At 36.1% G+C, this 23,129-nt stretch overlaps 1 protein-coding gene across 1 annotated transcript in view; it reads right to left on the reverse strand.

Annotated features, from left to right (window-relative positions):
* Positions 1-23,129, reverse strand: part of LOC101433573 (fibrous sheath-interacting protein 2-like) — an 82,761-nt gene that overhangs the window by 33,484 nt on the left and 26,148 nt on the right. The window contains exons 9-11 of the mRNA XM_058291133.1: positions 21,826-21,914; positions 3,535-9,977; positions 1,013-3,471 (exon numbers count right to left, since the gene is read on the reverse strand). Of these exons, the coding sequence (XP_058147116.1) occupies positions 1,013-3,471; positions 3,535-9,977; positions 21,826-21,914 (8,991 nt within the window). The remainder of the gene's footprint in view (positions 1-1,012; positions 3,472-3,534; positions 9,978-21,825; positions 21,915-23,129) is intronic.

Below are 23,129 nucleotides of genomic sequence, written 5' to 3' on the forward strand. Positions count from 1 at the left end.
CCCACCTTATGGAAATAACTTTAGCTAGGAAAGTAGGAAATAGCCCAGCAGAATTAAAATCTCTAAGTCAAATGCTGGTTTCTTCCTTGGATAGCTATGTTGCTCTAAGAAGTTGGAAATCTTGGGGGCAGAAAAATGATTTCGAGCTTTATTACTGCAATGTCCTAGTATGACTATACTCATCTCCAGAGACCTCACATAATTCTTGAAAAAAAAAACAGCCTTCAAATATTTTCAGCTCCTCAGCTAATTATCTAATTCAGGACTTTATAGTACATATTAGATTGAACAGAATGAAACTGTGGGTGTTCAACTGTTTTGGACATATAAAAAAGACTATATCATATGGTTCAACCCAATATATAAAAGTAAGCATTCATAGAAAGGAGTGCAAATATCATCCTTATACACATGAATTAGAGTCTTATACTTGAAAAAAAGTTAAGTCAGAACACTTGAGCACAAACAGAAAAGATGTTTTACACCACTGTTTTTATAAACCCTGTCAATAATAATGGCAAAGACTTCAACTGGATATCTCAAAAAGAAGTTGGATCATTACTTTGCTGTCAATTAACTATCCATGAGGTGTGACTATAATTAAGAAGTTTTTTTTAAGGAACCTAAGACAAAACCTCTTTAGAACTTATTTTTGGGAAATGCCTTTTGTGCAAGCTATGTATCACATAAAAAAACTGGTCTAATAATTTTATCCTCATAAGTTACACCCAGTCCAAATCATTTGCTTCAAATCATGCCCATTTAATCTCATCTGTAGTTACGGAATACCAAGCAACACCTCTCCAAGTAAAATTTATGCGAATGTGTAACATCCTGACCTGTTGAAAAACACGCAAGTAAATCAGCCACCTGAAATCCAAAGCTATTTTCAGAGCAGCAGCAAATGCAGCTTCTTGGATGTGAAGGTAACAACAAAACTCTTAAAACTATCATTGGCTATTTTTTTCTAAAATCACACCAGCTTTTTAAAAGTAGGTTATCTCTCACTCACCTCTGATTTCAAAGTTCTTGAAATGTGTGACTACACATGTAGTAACATATCTTGCTACTAGATAGATTTCATTCACACCCAGTTCTTGATTGTTAAAAGCAAAAACTTCGACCTCTTCAAGACTTTCTATTTTCTCTATCTTTGGGGACTTTTTAGTTTTCCACTTTTCCAATAAAGTGAAATCTTCCCCACTGACTTCAGGGCTTTTTTCTTCTTCAGTTTTATAGCTGATTCCTTTTTCCCATATTTTAAGCAAGCTTTTCTCCTCATCCTTTTGCTCTGCAGACAGTTTAGATAAAGACCTTTTCTTTGATGCAAAATATGGCTTCATTGTCTCCATATTTTTATTAGTATGCAGAGGTTGATCTGGTAGGCCATATCTCAATAGCATGGTATTGACAATATTTTCTGCAGCTAAATGTATTTTGAGTGGAGAAATGGTTGTCTCTAATTGGTTTGCCTCAAAAACTGGTTTTGGAAGATCAGAGTGAAGCATTTCTTGATTTTCATCTTCCCCCATTTCTATTAAGGACATAGCTTGCATTTTTGCTGCTTCTGCCATCTTACTGGATTCCTTAGATGGTTTTTGTAAGACGCTTCCTTCAGGGAGAAAGCTGTTTCTTTCCATGGCTTGATCAAAATGGCTGAAGCCTTGGGCTTTATTTCCAGGATATGGTGTTTTAAGTTCTGATTTAAATCTTTCCATTGGGACTGATGATTTATGGGTATCTCCTGCAGAGTATCTGACATATAAAGGTAAATTTGAGGAAGCCCTATCCTTTCTTTTCATATCTTCCTCTGGAAAAATCATCAAGCCAGAAATATTCGTTCGTGGAGGCTTATCCCTGCAGCTAACTCCCTTTGATTTTGAAGTGCACATTTCCATTCCAGTTGCCCAATTAACAGTGTAGGCATTTTCAGCTCCTTGGAGCAGATTTTCCTTTGGATGGTTTTTGATCAGTGACTCATAGAAGTTAGTACACTGGTCCATCAGTGTGCTGATGAACTCACTTGCTACCATGTGTTCTTCAAATATGCTATTTGGAGATGGCTCCACTTGGTGTATTTCTTTGTCTAGTTTGTTCTTAATTATACTAAGCATGTCATTGACAATATTAGCAGTATAAGTAAGCAGTTCTGAATGGAATGAATGAAGCTGTCGAAGGGTATTCTGTATGCTTTCCTGGGAAATCCTACTGCCTGATTTAGATTCCTCTGGAGACATATTCAGTGGTGGTAATTTTGGCAATATCCTTTTCATTAGTGGTTTCTGATGGGCAGGAACAAATTTTTCAGTGGGTATTTTCATGATTTCAGAAAAAGCATAGGTAGAGACATGTTTAAATTGCAGGTCTACAAATGACTCTAAGATGTGTAGAACCCTTTCAATGATTTCTTGAGCAAGTTGACTGCTAGAGCCTCTCAAAATTTTTTCTTTCAATGTCATATTACAGACTGATATATTGCTGAGGCTATTTGTTCTTAAAGAACCATATTTGCTTCTAGCAGTAGTTTCTTTCCTGCTTGCTAGAGTTTCTTTACTATCTGTTATGAGCATCTGAGGCAAGAAGCACATCTCTAATTTTTCAAATAGCATTTCAACAATTTCCCTGCCAAATATATTAATCTGTGCTTGGGAATCCTCAGCTCTAGTGTAAGCTCTTTTAAAACTATAGTACTTGTTTTCATAAATCTGAAGAGGTGACAAGTTTAAAAGTGAAATAGGCTGCTCTAATTCTTTAGTTTTTATTAAAATTTCATTCAAAACGTTCTCAGCTAGCATCATTAACTTAAATTTTTCATTTTCCATGTCACCTGATTCTGTTTGCCATTTATCAAACATTTGTTTAAAAATATCTTCCTTAGGAAAAATTTTTTCTACCTGTGACGAAACATTCTCCAAGGAAAAATGAACTTCTGGATTGGCAAGAGAGATTTTATTTAAGTTTCTTTTTGAGAATTTGAGATCATCTGAACGTGAGCATTTTATTTGATCAGCCAAATGGTTGTTCTTTGTAGAATATAATCCTTGCAAAACTGCATTAACTATTTCACTTGCTGCCATGATTTGATCAGAAGGTAAAGCTTTTACATTTATCATTGCTCTGTTTTGCCTCACCTTTTGAAATTCATTCACAATTGTTTCCAGTATACTACTTACTATATTATTGGCATACATTTTTAGCTGTGCCATTGTCAGCTTTGTTTTCACTAAGGCGTTTTTGGTAACCCCTTTGTATCCACTTGAGTGGATGTGTAGCAGCCCAATGGCAGTCTTGGACCGGCTGCTTCTTGGAGTCTTCTCTCCAGGACTTAACTTGGTCTTGCTCTTGGCCTTTGCACCACTAGATCCTAACTGTGGTTTTGTTCCAAATTTATGCAAAGAGTTAATTTTCGATCTTGTTTTTAAACTTGTTTTACAACCTGGATTTGGGCTGCCCTTAGGACTGTGTTTAGAACTGTGCGGCCTCAGAAATGACATTTCAGCATGCTGACCTTTAGGGGATGAGCTTTCTTTGAGCTTCACCAAAGCAAAATTTATGATCTTATTGACAACCATTTGAACCAATTCTTCACCCACTTGCAATGGAGAATATTGTAAAAGGGTAGTTTCCAATGAAGTGACAGTTCTAATGCCTGCGTGAGGTATCACATGTTTGGGGGGAACACTTTTTTTTTCTGCTTGTTTCAATCCCCTAAAGCAAGATAGACTCATCTGTAATTCATCATTGCCAGATGCTTCCAATTCTCCTTTGGTTTCATTATTTTTATATAAGGATGTCATAACTATTGAGAACATTTCCCCCAAAACACTTGCAACTACATCATTTGCCACACTGCTTGTATGTGATTGAAAGGCTTTTCTTTGTGCTGTGGCTATTTTAATTTTAGAATCAGATATAAAGTGAGGGAGTTCGTTAAATGTTGGCAAATGTTCTATGTCTTCTATTACTCTTCGATACCCCTTCTTTAAAACTTCCTTAACTTCACTTAACAAAGCAGTTGTTTTTTCCTGTCTAGATTCTTCATTTCTCATAAATATTTCTTCTAAAACTCTTCTCTGGTTTTCTTTATCTGATATAATTTGTTTTTTATCTGGATATTTTGAAAAAAGACACAGTTCAATGTTGTCTTCCATCTCACTTTGACCTGGCAGTATTTCATTTTGTAAAGTTAGTTGTGTAAAGAAGTTAGGGTTCTGTTTTGAGTAACAACTACTTTCTTTTAAGGATCCTTTATCATGTAAACTCTTTAAGATATTGTTGACAGTTTGTCTCACAATGCTGTTTTCTTGAAATGAAGTGTTGTTTGGATATGAATATATCCTTTGGATTTCTAGGTCTACATCATTTTTAATAAGTATCAAAATGGTACTGGCAATTATGTGAGCATATTCCTTAAGACTAGCTTGTGGTAGATGAATTGCACATACAGGTTTTTCCCTGTATCCAGTAAATGTGTAATCTGTGAGATCTTGACTGAGAATGGTTTTAGCTGTTGATATTTTCAGGATATTCATATCTGATGGCATTTGGTTTGATTCAAAAGATATGCTGTCATCTTGTTCATGATTTACAAATTCTGGGCTAACGAATGAATTTTCTCTAGTCTGGGAGTCAAGAGTAAATATTGAATCTATTCCTTCTGTGGCAAAAGTTTCTAACCTATTCAAAATAACTTTAGTAATGATGTCAGCATTTTCTTCACATGGGTCAGGAGCAGATTTCTTGGTTGTTTGTTTCTTAAGTATATTAGTCTGGTTATCACCAGAATAAGCTGATTTCAGCTGTACACCGCTTCCCTTTCTTGTAAATGGAAAGTGCTCCCTTTCCCTTTCATTAGTTGAATCCATAGCAAAATATTGTTGACTCTCTACTTTTGGAAATGCATCTGAAAATGACAGGGGCAAACTTGCAGAAAGAGAATCCTCTGCATTTATGCCAAGCATGACAGCAGAACTGATATTTTGAAGAACAATATCCACCATATCATTAGAAATTATAAAAACACAAGATTTAGGAACTAAAGATTTTAGAAGAGCCTTATTTGCACACTCAGTGACCATTTTGGAATTTTCTCCTGAATGCTTCCCATCTATATTATATTTTAGAGGGGAGGCAGCAAGTGGGAGATTATTCTCATCCAGTGTTTTTTCACAAATGTCATTTAAGATACCTTCCATGGTATCTAGTATTTGAAACTGAAGTTTTGTTCGATAACTGGTTTTATTGAACAGCTTTTCAACAATACCTCCTGGCTGACGTGAACCAATTTCTCTGCCATATACGTTTTTTTCATATTTTCCTTTAGTAGATACACTATCTAACACTGTGTTAGCAATCTGACTTGGAGTACTTTCAGATACCACAATGGTATGAGTTAATGGACTTTTTATTTCTTCATCTAACTTATGTTTGATTCCTTGTAAAATTTGTCTAGACACTTCTGTTGAATATCTATTTAATTTAGAGTCAGTCAGTTGATGAATTGAGGTGGTCTTTCCTGATGAATTATGATCCACTGTGCAACAGGAAAACTGATCACCAGAATACGAATCTTTGGTTGATAACCATTGTTGGCTTACTGTTGTCTCATCCTGTTGTACAGTTAAAGTCATTGGCACTGTGAAATTGATATGAGGACAAAATAGAGATTTTACTTTGGAAGTAGCAAACATTTCTAAATTTATTAATACTGACTTTACAATATCTTCAACTAAATTTACTTTGGTCAGTTTATCAATATTGAATCTGGACTGAAGAGTACCTGGATTTCTGTCCAGTGTGGAAGAATAAATATGACTGGCATGTTCAGAAAAAGAGGTATTGGCTGGAAAGGTGATAGCATCATACCTATTTTCATCAGCGTTTCTATCTGTCATGGCAGCAGAACAAAGTTTTTGAAATACGGTTTTAACAACATGATCAGCAACACTTGTTACATCTGCTTCAGACACCAAAAGACCCATTGTTTTATCCAGGAACTGAACAGATGTTTGAGCAACTGGCTCATCACTGGCATGAAGGATGTCACATATGTGGGACTGGGAAACAGGAAGCACATTCTGAAAAATTTCATTCAAAATATTTCTTATAATGGGCACAACTGGGGATTTTTGTGGCTCTCTGAGTTCTACTTCAATTTTTTTTAAGGTTCTTTCTAGTTCCCGTTGCTTGAGAGAATCTGATTTAGTTTCTTCTGGTGGTATTTCCTCTCCAACACATTCTTTCTCTGTGTATTCAGGCTCTTCTAGGTCTAACTCTGATTCAGCTCCTCCAGGAAGAAAATTTCCATAGGTTGGCCTGTATCTGTACTTTTCAATGTCTCTCTCTTTAGGTTCAGTTTCATTAAACATATGTGGAGGTACTTCATCTAAAATCAAATTGACTAGATTCTTAAGAATTTGTTTCTCTTGTAATGGGTTGTTTATACCTGTCCCCATATCTGGCAAACTCACATTTAATTCAGTTTGAATAGCCTTCAAAATAGTATTTGATACCTTCTTTGCGTGCACATATAAAGTACACTGAAGTAGTTCTTCATGTGGGTTGGCACAAATGTTGGTACTTTCCCTTTCCCAGTCCGTGTTTTTGTTCTTTTCATTCCCATTGATGATAGTGCCCAGAGTTTCTAAATTTCTACTGGCAAAGCCTTTCAGTTTAGAAAAAATTGTTTTAAGGATATCTGAAGCCACGGCTTTCAGTTTATTTGATTGATTTCCCTTTGTGGTCCCTGTTTTGGGAACAGTGGTTTTCCCCTTGCTGTTGGTCACCTCTTGTCTGCCTTCCTGGATCACACCAGCCACCATGCTGGAGATTGTGTCAGTGCACTGGGTCATTTCCTCAATAACTGAAACAAATGATAGGCAGTCAGTGTTAAGATTTTCTGAGATAGCTTTAAATTCTGAATATGTGAAACTGCTATCCATCTCATTACATAATTTTGTAATGATATCTTCTAGAATCATATTAGACATGAGCTGAATACTAGACTGCAATGCAGTGGTCATTCTCAGATTCTTATTGATGCAATCCCAGTTTTGCTTACTCTCAGATGGGGAAGAACACAGCTGATCTCCTGTGAGTTTGCATAACATGTCATACAAAATACCCCCAATTCTACTTAACACTTGCAATCTGGCATTCTCTTTGAAATCCTTTCCATTAAAGACACTACTGCAAAAACATGGAAAAAGTAAACATTTGAGAATTTCAGGGGGAACTGCTTCTTGTATAGGAGGACAAGGAGAAGGTGAACATTTTTGTTTATCACTGCCAGCATTTCCATATGAGATGTTAGGTCTCAATCTATCAAAAGGGAGTGGAACATTGCTTTCATCTGTATTTCCACTTAACATCTCACAAATACAAGTTACCAATGAACTTGCCATGATATCAATATTGAGGACTGTGACAACAGATTCTAATTCCTTTTCGGTGTCAGTAAAACATCCTGCCTCTGTAAAGCTCTTGGGAGTGCCACTCTCCCTAAGATTTAGATATTTCTTATTGTGTTCCAGTTCATTTTGGATAGCATCTAAAACGATTTTTACTACTTTAGTTGTGTAAGCACTAAGTTGAGAATGAAACCAAGGTATCTTGGCAGATGAATGGCAAACTGATGGCTTCAAACTGGCAGCATAGTTTTCTGGTTTGAAGCATGTTTGCAATTTTGGACAAATAAATGAGTGCAGCCTTTTAAAAATAGTATGAATGATCTTATCATTAATGTCAACTCTGGGTACAGATGTTGATTCACTTTCTCTATATTCTAACCAGGGAGGCTTTGTAGGTTCTAAACTGAGTGAAGATAAAACTTTCATCTTCCTTTTACTCTTAAACCATATTTCTACTATCTCTTTATTTGGTATGTCAGCATTATTGAGAGAAGTCTGATATACTGATGAAGGCATGGAGTCTTCGGTGGCAAAGATAATGTGACTTGAAACCACGTGAAGTATTTTTAACACAGAATCTACTATTTCTTGAGCTACTGTACAGATTTCTGACACAGGGAATATCTGGTCCATCCATTTTTGATGTGACAGACCTTGTGATTTTCCTGATGTAAGAAGTGAAGCTTCTTTACCATTTTTATTGTTGAAGTGACAAGGTGGTGCCAGAGATATATCTTGGACCATTTCTGCTAAAATAATTTTAATTATGTTTTCTGATGCTTTTTGTATTTGGTGCTTTTCATCTTGGCTGAAAATCAAAATGTTTTTATTAAAACATGATTTCTCCTTTAAACACTCATTATTAAAATTTGGGATGCAAGTTTTTAATCCCCAATCAGGAAATTCTACTTTTCCTCCACAAGCAGGCTTTGTAGGTGATTTGATATATCTTTTGTATTTAAAACCAGCATTCCCCCTTGTTAACCAATAATCAGGAATCTGTTCTTCTAATTTTGATTTTTCATCTTTAATAGATGAAATAAGTACATCTGCCACAATTTTGTCTATTTCTTTGTTTTCATCTTCGGAATAAAAGTCCATGCCAGGGACATTAATAGGTGGAAATAGCCATCCAGATCTAGGGCCCTTAGCTACTCTACTTCCGATGAGTCTGTTTTCTTCTTCAGTGCCAGAAGGACTTTGCAGTCTGGGACATCCACTCTTCTGGACATCTGTTTTCATTGTTTTCTGATGCAGCTGAGTCAAGATATCATCAAGAAGGTGAAGGATGACCACAGTTTCTTCAGTTGCAATGAGTCTTTCATTATTAAGTCCAGTTTGTATATAACCTAATATAGTGCTGATTGCTTCCTCTATATAACCAACCACAGAAGACTGGGAAAAAATATTTGACAGTAAATTTTGTATTTCTTCTTTGCCAAGTAAATTGGCTGTATCATGTTTAGATTTCCTTTGGCTGGCTCTTTGAGGGAATGTATATGTTGGATCTTTCATGTGTTGCTGATAATCAAGTCCAGCTGCAAATTCAAGATTAGGAAGTTCATTTTGTTTAGAAGATGCAAGATCCATCAGTTTTTCTAAAATCATATGTACCATATCCTCTGCAATATCACTCATGTTCTCCAAAGTATAAGACAGTGAAGCTTTTAAAGATTCTCCTTTTGATGAAATGGAATGTTCTCTACTGGGTGTTAAGTCTGGTTTAAAATGGACTGACAAATCTTCTTGTGAAAATACCTCCATATATTTTTTCTCAACTGCAGACTGTAGCTTCTCAAACACATTTTCCACAATTTTGGTGGCTGTTGAAGAGATATCAACATTGGAGAATAAGTCTCCTTTATCAACATCAATTTGGTCAGCTAAACCTTCAGCTTTTACAGCAGAAAGGGAGGAGATGGCCTGGGTTAAATCAGGCAGCATTTCTTGAAAAATGCTTTCTAAAATCTGTTTAGTTTCCTCTTTTATGTGACATTTAAAGTTAACAAAAACATCCTGTAACTCCACCTCACTTATGGCTTTTGCTTTTTTGTCAGAAGACAGTGGGCATCCTAAGCCATCTGTTTCAGTGGTAGCATTTTTAGACAATTTTGTGTCTGTTTCATTTGATGCATGAAGGTTACTATCAGATTTATAGGTTTTGAGCTCGGGGAATTCACAGACTTTATTGTGTTTAAGTTCAGAGGTTATAAATTCTCCTTTTCTGTGATAGGATTTTTCCACACCTGTTCTTTCTGTATGAGCAGAGGAAGGTTTTAAAGGTGTGGCTGGTTGTCCTGTTAACCTGTCAGTTGCCTTTGTACAGGGCTCTGCCTGAAATGTCTTAGTTGCAGATGTATTATAGTTTCCACATGTAAATGCTTCACTGCACATGCTGCAGTAACTTGAACTATCTGAACAGAGGACAGAGTCATCAGACATTGGGTATGAATTATTTTGCAACTTTTCTTCATATTTTGCAATGACTGGGTATAATACACTGGTCACTGCAGCCACAACCCAGGCCGTTACATTACGAATTATACTGCTCAATTCTTCAGTAGTTACCTGGAAAGGAGGCGAGCAGGGTTTTAAGGAAAATCAAATATGGATTTACTCTATTTTAGGGGCAGAAGCTAACCTTAAATTCATTATATCAAACAATGCATAGCTAGAATATAGTCATGGTGAAGAGAGAGAGCATAGGAAAGGATCTCTTCAGAAAATAAGATTAATTTCAAGTTGGTTTATTCTGTATGGCTATAATCTATTTTTGATTAAGAATCCCTTAGAAATTTTGTTTTGAATGTTTATTGCTGGGGATAAATTGACTTTCTGGTACAAATAGTCAAGATGGTTTCTAGGCTTATAAAAGCAAACAAATGCTTTGGCAGAAGTGAAATGTGTTTATGACTCGGCAATATTTCTTAAAAATACAAACTAGATTACCTTTAGCAAACTACTTCATGTGACAAATTTGCAATAATGGAGATAGCCTCCTTCTACTTAGGCATCCCTTTAAGTTGGGATGTGAGGGTGAAAAATAAGGCTCCACTTCTGCAGAGGTCAGCCCTGTGGGTTCTGTGGCCCACCTGTTGCTATATTCTTATGTCAATTGACTGTGTTTATATACAGAAATGACTACAGCTAAGTGATAATGGTTAATCAGTAGGCAACAATTAACACCGATGATTTAGGAGGAATGGATGGTTTTGGATCCAATAAAAGGTGATCAGTGCAAACTGTCTTGGATAGCGAGGCAGACGACAGATCACAAAGTGAATAAACCCATTAATTTTGGTGGAAAAAAAGGGCCAAGCAAGAACTGGGAGCCAAAGAGCCAGGAAGGCTGAGCAGGAGAGTGAAGCTGGGGTCTCCCTCAGTTTGAGCTAAAGTAAAAAACCCAGGACCTAACTTGAAAGACCTCAGTGGTTAGTGGTGTTCACTTTCACCACAAGGGATAGATGCAAAGTACATCTGCAAAACTCTTTATCTGTTTGTGTACCTGAAATTATTGCAGGTATATTTGGTAATATAAAAATCTTCTTATCTATAATAAAGTCATATGTTTTTAAATTGTTGTTACCTTCAAGACAGCCAGACCAAGAGTGTGTGCTATCCACAGGTATTCTACTTCTCATGGCTGTAGATACAAGTCAGTGGCAGTAAAGGCTGTACGCCTGGCATTTGGGAACCAGGGGAAATGGTGGTTGTCAGTCCTCCAAAATTATTCCTCAGATTTAGGTTTAGGGCCAACATTTAAGAAATGTTAGCACATTGCTGTATGTAGCATACTCTCTCCTACTACTCCATTACAGAAGGTTTGAGGGCCACCCCAGGTGAGAGCCTGTTTTTTTGGTCTTTATTTTTTTAATGTTACGTTCAAAAGACACGAGTTCCCCATATACTTGCATTTTTTTTCACCTACTTCACAAACAAGAAAATGGCTGAGTTTGAAAAACATACTTTGAGATGACAGCATATGGTTGTAAAACACCTGCTTTACATAAACATGTCCTAAATCAGACACTTCTAAAAACATAATCTAAACATGAATAGAGAAGATATTCATCTTCTTGGTCTAAATTCATTCTAGTACACATGAGCCAAGAATTTCATTATATATTAATTTCCTAGTGCTGGAGATAATATACAACACTCTTATGTTATTACTCGTAGGCCAACTGAGAAAAAACATTTTCAGACTTGATATATGAAATAGGGATATTCTTAAAGTTGTTAACGAGGTGAAATGTGGCAAATAGGACCCACCTCTTCAGCTTATTTTCATTATACTATTAAACCAAGAAATACTCTTTTGGTCCCAGTATATCAAAGTCATTTTGTTTGCTGCATTTTCTATGAATTGAGCAGGTGTAAGTGTAAAGGATGTCAGAGTATGTGCTGCTCTCCTGAACCCCTCTCTTGTTCCTGACTGCTCTGGCTATCCCCAGAGTTGGGGCTCATTAAATCCACCTTCTTATTTTTACCTGTTCCAAGTCACAGCTCTCAGGTGACCCAGTCTCCTTTTATGAGAGAATAGCCAACCTAATATTTTTCTTACTCCCAGGAAAATTGAGAGACAGATCCAGACTCACCTCTTGGTGAGTTCATTAGACTAAGGGGCTGGATGCTCAGCCCTGAACCTGGTCTGCAGCACTCTGCAAAGGCACTTCTCTCAATGGCTTCCCATTATGGAGGGGGTTTGTGGTATCTGCTGCTATTCCCGTGATGGTTAGACTCCCTAAAGCTCCCCAATCTACCTTCAGAGGCCCCACCCAAAGGCCTAACAATCTTTTAAAAATAACTTTTTATCCCTGTAAAACCCAAGATAAATGAGAGTGAAAGTCAAGGAAGTCAAGGAAGAGAAAAAGACAAAGAGGGAGACTGACCAAATGTAAACAATCTCATTCACAGATTTTTCTCTTATAATGTAAAATACCATTGATATATTGCTTTATCAGTGAGTTTCATCATACATACTTTTTGTTGACAGCAATTTTGACAGCACCTCTGTTGTCTGGAAAGTCAAGAGAGATTATTATTACTTAAGGTTAATAATTGATATAACTTCCCCCAAATTCCTGTCATTTAATCAGATTGTTCTTTTATGTTTAAGAGTTTCTTCTTCCAGCAATTCACCAAGAATAAACTTTTTTGAGGGTGGGGGGTATCATTTCCCTATTTTGACTCTTACTGAAATACTGGCTCCTGGGTGCAGAGACATGCTGTATTACCCAGCAGACTAGAATATATGCTGCATAAACGGTAGAATAACAGCTGATGCATAAACAGTTTATCTAGCTGATATTCCTATTCTTGACCTACCTTAGCCATGCCTGTTTTGTAGTTAGGTGGGAAGGAACATGGTGTTGGAGAGAAGGGTAGGCTAGTTCTTTCTTCCTGCTCTGTTTGATCACAGCTTTGTGATAATTTTCTACCTACCTCCTCAAAACTTCCCTCAATCACTCCTAACAGGAAAAGATCTATGTATGATTATTCAATAATGATGGGTCAAAATGATGGGTTTCTGATCATATTCAATACAAAATTAGATGTAGCCCTTTGCTAGGCATCAAAATATTCTATTCTGAATTCTAATCAGAATTATTTACTTTTATATATTCCACAGAACCAAAAATATATTTTACTAAAGTGTAACAAATAAGAGGACACTATAATCATGAAAATTTTAGAATAATAAAAAAGTTAATAAGACAAGATCTGAGATTACAGTTCAAATTTATTTTCATATTCTTCACCAATCCATATGGATCCTTTGCTTCTTTGCTTCATGACCTTTTTAAAGGAAAAATGGCATTCCATCTTCATTTTCACTTGGCCTGAATTTTATGTTATTAAATTTACTTTCCCCCCAAAGGTCTACAATTCAATTTTGAGAAGTAAAGCCAGGTTGAGAAATTACAACATAATTCCTGGTAGGAAAAGGAAACCTCACAGGTTTCAGCTCAGTAATAGGGTTAAGTAACAGTAGACCATCCTTAGGCTAGTACCTCTTTGCACTATGGAATCTGGAACATGAATGCTGATGTCAGTGACATAATTTCTCTCCTTTTGGCTACTTTCTATCCTTTGACTTCATTCAGTTTTCTAAGACCCAGTTTCCTAAGCTAATTCTGGCACAATTTTCTCCTAGCAATGTAATTCCCTCAGATTCATTTTTCTTCCCTCTCTACTTTTCATCACAGGCAACAAGTGAAACTAAGTGAATCTTATGTATTTGCTGGTACTAGTCTCCAACAGGCCTTCTGCACCGAAAGTGCAATTTAGATCAAAGACCTGGGAAGGAAACTGTAGCAGTTTGATATTATTGATGAATTCCAAAAAGAAATATTGGATTATGTTTGTAAACTGATCTTTTCCTCTGGGTATATTAGATTATATTGGATTCATAGGTTTCCTTGATTAAGTAATCATGTAAATCTCCTGTGCCAGTAGGGCATTGAGTTCCCACCCTTTGGTGAGTGGGCACTCACAGATAAAAGGCATGACAAAGGACAGAGTTGAGGGTTTTTGATGTTGGAGTTTTGATGGTGGAGTTTGATGCTGAAGCCTTAAGTTGGAGCCCCAGGAAGAGAGGAACCCTGAACCCAGAGAGAAGCAAGACCCTGGAAGGGAGGAACCCAGGAAGCCTGAACACTCGCACACGTCGGCAGCCATCTTGCTACAATACGTGAAAATAGACTTTGGTGAGGGAAGTAACTTCTGCTTTATGGTCTAGTATCTGCAAGCTCCTACCCCAAATAAATACCCTTTATAAAAAGCAACTGATTTCTGGTATTTTGCATCAGCACCCCTTTGACTGACTAATACAGTGGCCTTCTATTTCTATGTTAAGCCCATAGTTCTGGGGTAATGTCTGATACATTTTGATCATCCATACCACATAGTTCATTCTATTACAAATTCTGTTTAATTGTATTTGTGGCTGAAATGAAATATAAAAGTAGCACCTCTATATCCCAACATCAGTGTTTCAGTTAGAAAGCCAAAGAATAGGTAGTTCCATGGGTGGCTCACACTTTGCCCAAATGCCATTGTAGCTACTGCCTTGCTCTTATTAAATGTACTCTGGTATTATTTGTGAGCCAATAAATTCCCATTTTAAGCCAAGCCATTATATGATATTTGTCTTAGTCAGCTGGAAACTATGACATACATTGTCAAGCAGGGGCTGAAAGGCCCCTAGGCCAGAAAATATCTTCTCCAATGGCCATTATTAGAGACTGATTACTTTGGATAACAGTGCAAAAATCCTTAGGAGGGGGTAAGAGGTTGTCATTAATGCTAATATGGTAAAGCAATTTGTTATCACTAGGAAACCAACAACTTCAAAAGTCACAATTAAGGATGAATGTTCAAATGGGGGTAAAGGAAAAGGATAGGTCCAGATCCCAGGAAGCTATCTAGAGAGAAGATGTCATTGTAGAGTTCTACCTGAAAGGGGTATGAAGGCTCTGAATATTGGGGGAAGCAGAAAATCAAAGTGGGAATAAGGAGACAGAGAAGGAGGTGGGAGAGCATGAATGACTTTGTCTACAATTTCAGCTTAGTCCTGAGAGGTTGCAAAAGATGGGAATTTCTCTAATTACAAGTAGAATTACAATAATAGAGAATTCCATGAGACAATATGCCCTCAAGCAGCACTCCTATGTAATTATTAAAATGTTAATTTAAAATAACATTAACTTTTCTTAGATACTTACTTAATTGAGGAGTTGTAAGAAGTAGAGACTCTCTGAAGTGCTGGTTGATCTTCGCAGACAGAAAAAGAAAATTACTATTAGTTGGTATCCTTCACAAGTTACTTATAAAGTGGTAATTAACATATTTTAATAGGTCTTTATTCCCTGCTGTCGTTGTCCTGTTTAGCCAGGGACTCCACATCATTACAATGAAATCCAAATTCTTTAGCAAGGCATAAAACATACTTTAAGATCTGGGGCCACTGCCTAACTCACTAGCCTCATCTCTGGCCACTGTTCAATGTATATTATATGCTGCAGTGATACTGAACAAGATGCATTCCCTAAATATATCATGTTTTTGACATCTCAGGGCCTCTGTCTTAGTATTTCCTTTTTCTGGAATTCTCCTGTCCCTCTTTTAACTTCTCATCTTTTAAGGACTCATTCAGCTTGTGTCATCTCCTTCAGAAAGCCTTCCTTGAAATCTGCCTAGATAGACAGGCGTCCTCTGCCAATATTCCCAAGTCACCCCATACATGCATCTATTGACTGACTAGGCTGTATTTCAATTACTAGTTTACAGTGCCGAGCACATATTGCACCCAACAGCATTTATTTGTTGAATGGATTATTTAATACTTGTATTTGCTCAGTGTTTGTTCATTAGTTTGCCAGCCATTAATCTCTTCCAATGCAACTCCTGTCTAATAGGCTTTGTATGTGATCTAGCAAAGTTCCTTAGGTGGATTTTAGTAAATGCTTCTGATAATGATAATAAAGCAACTCTTCAGATTGAACATATACATAGGAATACTATTAGGTTGGTGCAAAAGTAATTGTATTTTTGCAGCTTTGAAATTTGCTGTTTGATATTGGCATATATTCTTAAATAAATGTGGTTATGTTATACATCATTTTAATGTGCATTTCTCCCTTTTGTTTTTTTTGCTAATGACTTATTACTTGCTGTTTATTTTATATTATTTTAGACTATGGAAATGATGTTAGACAAAAAGAAAATTGACTGATTTTCTTATTTGAGTTTAAAATGGGTCGTAAAGCAGTAGAGACAACTTGCAACATCAACAACGCATTTGGACCAGGAACTGCTAATGAACATACAGTGCAGTGGTGATTCAAGAAGTTTTGCAAAGGAGACAAGAGACTTGAAGATAAGGAGCAGAGTGGCTAGCCATCGGAAATTGACAATGACCAAATGAGAGCAATCATGGAAGCTGATCTTCTTAAACTACAAGAGAAGTTGCCAAAGAACTCATTGTTGACCATTCTGCGGTCATTCAGCATTTGAAGCAAAATGCTCACTAAGTGGGTGCCTCATGAGCTGACTGAAAATTTAAAAAAATATGGTTGTTTTGTAGTGTCCTCTTATTCTACACAACAACAACGAACGCTTTCTCAATTGGATTGTGATGTGCAATGAAAAGAAGATTTTATATGACAACCAGTGATGACCAGCTCTGTGGTTGGACTGAGAAGAAACTCCAAAGCACTTTCCAAAGCCAAACTTGCACTAAAAAAAAGGTCATAGTCACTGTTTGGTGGTCTGCTGCTAGTCTGATCCACAATAGCTTTTTGAATCCCAGCGAAACCATTACATCTGAGAAGTATGCTCAACAAATCAGTGAGATGCACCAAGAACTGCAATACCTATAGCTGACATTGGTCAACAGAAAGGGTTCAATTCTTTTCTACAACAACACCTGACGGCAAGTTGCACAACCAACACTTCAAAAATTGAACGAATTGGGCTACAACGTTTTGCCTCATCTGCCATATTCACTGGACCTCTCACCAAATGACTACCACTTCTTCAAGCATCTTGATAACTTTTTGCAGGGAAAATGCTTCCACAACCAGCAGGAGGCAGAAAATGCTTTCCAAGAGTTTGTTGAATCCCAAAGCATGGATTTTTATGCTACAGTAATAAACAAACTTATTTCTTATTGGCAAAAAGGGTTGATTGTAATTATTCCTCCATTTTGATTACTAAAGATGTGTTTGAGCCTAGTTATAATGTTTTAAAATTTTATGGGCCAAAACCATAATTACTTTTGCACCAACCTAAATAGTGTATGCCCATTATGCACTTATATAACTGAATGAAAATCTTAGACAATGTTCTGAATGATAGAAAGTTGTATTACCAATTAGAACCAGTTCAAAGTCAAGGTTAATGCTATTTCTCTATTTTTTTTCAATGAATATAAATTATTATAACCCATGAACTAATTTGTGTAAAAACTTTTACTTAAATTCTCTGTACTTTTTTGAGTTTCTTTGTGTGTGGGGTATGTTTGTTTTTTGCGTGTTATTTTGTGCATGTTGTGTATTGCTTCCAGCAATATGGTGGATTAAATATCCTAAAAAACCTAAATGTGTAAAACCTATTAAAATGCAAGGGGAATTTGATTAAAATATGATTTTAGTGGAGAACTTCAATACATCTTTTTGATGGTTGGAAACAATTAGTATACAGTAAGAAATGAGAGTTTAGCAGACAAAATATCAGGGAAGATAGAGAATAATTGAGTAAGATCATCAATAAATATAATCTAATATTCATTTAGAGCCTTATATCTCTCAAATAGAGAATACACATTTTTTGGAATGCTGATGAAACATTTTCAAATATCAATCACATACTTGGCCACAAAGGAAACCTTAACAACTTCAGGGTAGTAGAGATTTACAGGCTACATTTTCTGAAACTAATCTAAAAGAATAATGATAATGAAAGGGACCCAAAATATTAATTTCTTGGTAATTGAAAAACATACTGCTGGAGAAATCTTGGATAAAAGAAGGCATTAAAACGGGATGGTGTAATTTCCCTAAAAAATAACCATTTCAAAACTGGGAAATAACAAAAGCTGTTCCCATAGGTTTTGATATAAAGTGGTCTTTTCCTTGCTTCTCCCAAGAATCCCAGTCTAGAAATATGGGAGTTGTCTCCAACTCCTTTATCTCACATACTCAAATGATAGCCAAATCTCATCCATTTGACCTCCATAGTTTGTCAAATCTGGGCCCAACTCTCTATCCGAACTGCCACTGACTTTGTTCAGGACTTATTTCTCAGCTTGACTATAGTAATAGCTTCTTTAAATGTAGTAAGAGACAACATGACATTGTGGTTAGGATTGAGTAAGACAGAGCTGGCTTAGAACCCTGGCCTTGCTACCTGAAAAGTGACCTTCGGCAAGATAACTTACCGCTCTAAGGCTTAGGTAACGTATATCTAAAATGATAGATAGAACTAGTACTGACCTCCTTAAATTATTGGGAAGGATAAAAGAAAGAATATGAAAGGTTTAGAATAGAACCTGCTACATAGTTAGTGTTCAATAAATGGTAGCTATTATTATTATTATTTACTCTAGTCTCTTAACCTCTAATTCCGTTTTCTCTTAGGAAAGACAAATTCTGATCATATCATGCCCTTCATTAAATTCTTTGAAAGTTGCTCTTAGAAAACAGGCTAAAAGGTAAATTGCCTAGCATGGCCTACCAGAATCTTCATAATCCAACCATTACTTACTAGTCAAGCTTTACCTTCTGCAAATCTTTACCTTGAATTTTTAGCTAAAGCAATTCTGAAATAATATATATTTCCACAAACACACAATGCTTTGATGTCTGTATCTTGGTTAATGTAGTCCATTTTCCTGGAAAGTTCTCCTTCCATTTGTTTGTTTAGAGAATTCTTTCTCATCCTTCACATCTAAGCAAAATTGTGGCCTCTTCTGTAAAAGACTCCCTGGCTTTTTTATGCTTCTATTGGACTTTGTACATACCTCCATTACTGCACTGAGCATTTTGGGTTGACTGCCTCTCCACTAGATTGTAAATTCCCAGAGTAGGGACCATGGCTTTTCTTGATTGTATATTCAATACTTAGAACAGTGCCTGGCATGTACCAGAAGCTTAATAAATGTCAGTTGAATGAATGAATGAACGGATTGCATTACATAATAACTGTTGCTAATGTTTACCTGATTTATGGCTGAAACTTAATTTTTTGGGCTTCTGTCCATTCAAATAAGCATATTTCCCCTAGAAATGTCACAAAAAAAAATAAATAAAAATCTTCAAAGGATTTTTAAAAGAATTTGAATGTTAGCTAGTATTCACATTTAAGATACAAAAAATTTAAGAAAATGATTTAAGAAATTATTTTAAGATCCATTTATAATAAATAAACATGTTTTATTAGATATATACTACATATATTAATCATATATATGTATATATACATACGATGGTTCAGAGAATCCACAGGTATCCTGAAATTAACTGAGGAAAGCCCTGATCAACATGGAAGGTAATTGACTGAACAGCTAAAAAGTTAACTGTAGGAAAACAGTTTTTAGAGATTTGGAAGGCAGACAGCAGGTTCTTTACATACATGTACCTCTTTTGACTTGGCAAAGACCTCTACCTACTTAGGCAAAATACAGGGAGATAAATCCAATAGAGTAGACTTTGATTATTTTTTTCCAGGTCTGAGAGCTGAGCACAAGCCACCAAAAGTACATTTTCTGACACTGATGGGATGATGAAACAGGGTGGAAAATAGTACCTTGTTCTGTCTTAATAAAGGTGCCATGCTATTTTGCAGGGTAAATTAGATATTTGTGACCATTTGATGTACTCACACTGCCCAAGAGTTTTCAAAGGATATGACCTTAACAAAAAGCCTCCTTTAAAAACTGATGGTCTTCTATATCTTTGAGCTGTCCATGTGCCAGTTGGGTCCTTAATCTCAACAGATTTGCAACACCTACTTTCTAGTTCATTGGACTCACCCAGGACAACAAGGAGATGATGATTGACAATGACTACCTCAAGGAACAGAGAGAGTCTGCAACTGCAAGCAAGAAGGTCCTATCCATCAGCCCCGTGGGATCTAAGCCCCCTCTCAATAAGAGGTGGAGTGTGCATCACCATCCTAGAATCTTCAGGATTGGGGAATGAATGATGGACTAAAGTAGACTTATAGGTTACTCTACTATAGACTTATTGCCATTCTAGCAATGGAAGAATTTTTATTATTGATGTGGATGCGGTGACCACCAGAAGTTCTGAGGGAAGGAGAGGGAAAAACAGGTGTAATATAGGGGCATTTTTGGGACATTGGAATTGTCCTGAATGATACTGCAATGATGGATACAGGCCATTATATATTTTGTCATAACTTACAAAATTGTGTGGGACAGAGTATAAATTATAATGTGAACTATAATCCATGTTTAGTGCCAATGCTCCAAAATGTGTTCAGTTGTAACAAATGTACCACAATAATGAAGGATGTTGATAATGTGGGAAAGTGTAGGAGGGCTAGGGAGTGGGGCACATGGGAATCCCATTTTTTTAAATGTAACATTTATGTAATCTAAAATACATATTTTTAATTTAAAAAGTATTAATAAAAAACCCCAAAACTGTTGTTCTAAATTTATTTATTGACTTTTTGGGGTAAAGTATGTAGAATTAAGTTTGCCATCCCTGTTAAACTTTGGGAAAACTGTTTTTTCTGGTTTTATGTTGGGGCTAGTGAAAAAAAGATTAATTCCTGATGTGAGAAAGTACTAAACTATCCCAAAGCAATTAAGAAGTTTCTTTTTTCAGGTACTTAGCATACTGGATGTAGATGTTGACATAGTAGCACAATACCCTGCACATAGCAGGTGCTTAATAAATGTTCATGACATTGTACTGCAAAGAATACCACGGTTCACTTTCTACATTTTAGCAGTTATACATAAATGAGTCTGTACTTTATTATGTATTTATCATTGAGCATGGCAAATTATGTCACTTTCAATCTTAATTATGTCTAATTCATTTAAGAAGGCTTTAGTAAATTTCCTGCTTGAGGAAATCTCTTTTCAAGCCCTGTTAACACTTTAGAACAGTTGAGCCAGTTAACACAGTGCTAATGAAGCCAAGAATGTGGTTTTTTTTTTTTTTTTGTGTTTACATTGTGGTTTATATTTTAGACTATACAATTTTCTAAATTTTTAGTTATCTTATGTTTTACCTATAATGACAAGTTGGCCACCTGCAGAGGCAATCTACGTGGTGACCAGAAGTTGCACAGTGAATATTTCCGCTAACTCACCAATGCAGATTACTGATGACTGACCACAAAGGGGATAGGGTGAGTTTTTATGGCTGTCTCTGCTCAACCCATCATCACTCATAGAGAAATGATTTATAAAAGCCCAATTTGATGCTTTCTCTGCAGGGCACAGGTATGTATCCTGAAGCACTTTTGGCTCACATTTAGGATGCTTACTAAACTAAGTGCTATTAAATGGGAATGTACAAATTGCTTCAGATAAATCAGTAATATAAGAATCCGGGCAAATATAACTCTTAAATTTTGGATCTGCTTAACAAATTTTACACAATCTAAGGCCCACTACTTTACTTTTACTAGCTTATGAACTTTACTTATATTCCCCAAGTGTACAGTATGGCAACACCTCATAACTGAAGAAGCACAGGACTAAACGGTTCATATTTCAATTTGTATAAAGTCTTTCTATGGGATGTTAATTTCAGGGAATAAAGCTCTTCTAAATGGTCATTTAATGAACAAAGTTGTTTTATACTGAACAAGAATATACTTTCATACTTCATTTGATTTTTTTTGCATCTGGGGCAAAAGAAATATTACTTGCCTCTTGCTTCAGAATATCCTGTGGAGATTGTCTGGGAATATTTGTTCGTTTAGCAAAAATGAATGAACTTTGAGAAGTATTTGTAATTCCTGTGGGAGATAAGAGGTACATTTAAATCTGAGAAAATGATACACTTAGGACAGGATGAAATTATAACACATGGGGTTGTGTCAAAGTTCTCCTTGCTGGGTTTCCATAATATCTAGCATTGCCCCAGTCAAGGCTTTATTTATTCAAATTAAGATAGTATCTCCAAATGTAAGTTCCCTGCCTACAAACTTGAAGCACCTCACCTTCTAGTGGTTCACTTCAGCTGGTCCTAATTTTGCCAGCTTAATCTTCTATCACTCCCCACATCCACTCTAGAATGAGTTATTTTGCACTTTATTCAATAAGCGAGGCGGAACCACCAAGGATGTTTGAATAGAGGAATTATACGCTCAAAGAGGTATGTTCAGAAGATTACTTTCACAGCAAAATGTAGGGCAGATTAAAAAGAGAAAGAAGAGATAGGAGGCAAATTATTGCAATAGTTAAGGGCAGGGGTGGTAAGAATGGAAAGGAGGGAAAGGTTTTAAGGGAGTTTAAGAAGGTAGATTAGACAGAATGTGACAACGTTTGTATGTAAGACATGAGAAATAGGAAAGAGTCAAAGATAACTCCGGTCTTATGCCTGGATAAAAATAAAAGGAAGAGACAACAGGTTGGAGAATGACCGGAAGATGAATTTGGTTTTGTACATTTTGAATTTCAGGAACTCACTGGCCACCCTGGGGGAGATGTCTGGTATTTTTGATGGGTTTATGTAGAACATGCTTGGGAATCCTTTGCAGAATACTAGCAGAGACTTAGCTAACAGCTAGTCCAGCTCTGGGGCAATGGGAAATGGGATGCATTTTTGTCTGGAGCACAAGAATGAGGACTTTTTGGGGAGAATTCTCTGCACTGGGACTCCCTAAATCACAATGGGTCAGGAACTTACTCTTTATAGGCAGCCACAGCATGGACTCTAATTTCTCCACACTTTACTAATTCCATAGTGCTCTTTGTCTAGCAATCATTTAAAAAATATAGGCTAATAATATTTATATTCATAAATAATTTTTATATCTTCCTGTACCAGAATAAGTACAGATTTTATGATCAGGAAGAAAAGCAAAACTTGAAAAAACTACATGATGAACCATTACTATTTAACAGAAAAAAAACAGAACAGTTATGAATATTGTTTGTTTGCTTACCAGGATATGTTTCAGTCATTTCTCTATCTTTCTATATGGTTTAACAGTCAAGGGAAAAACAGT

The sequence above is a fragment of the Dasypus novemcinctus genome, chromosome X (assembly GCF_030445035.2).
Source record: "Dasypus novemcinctus isolate mDasNov1 chromosome X, mDasNov1.1.hap2, whole genome shotgun sequence".
NCBI classification, from domain to species: domain Eukaryota; kingdom Metazoa; phylum Chordata; class Mammalia; order Cingulata; family Dasypodidae; genus Dasypus; species Dasypus novemcinctus.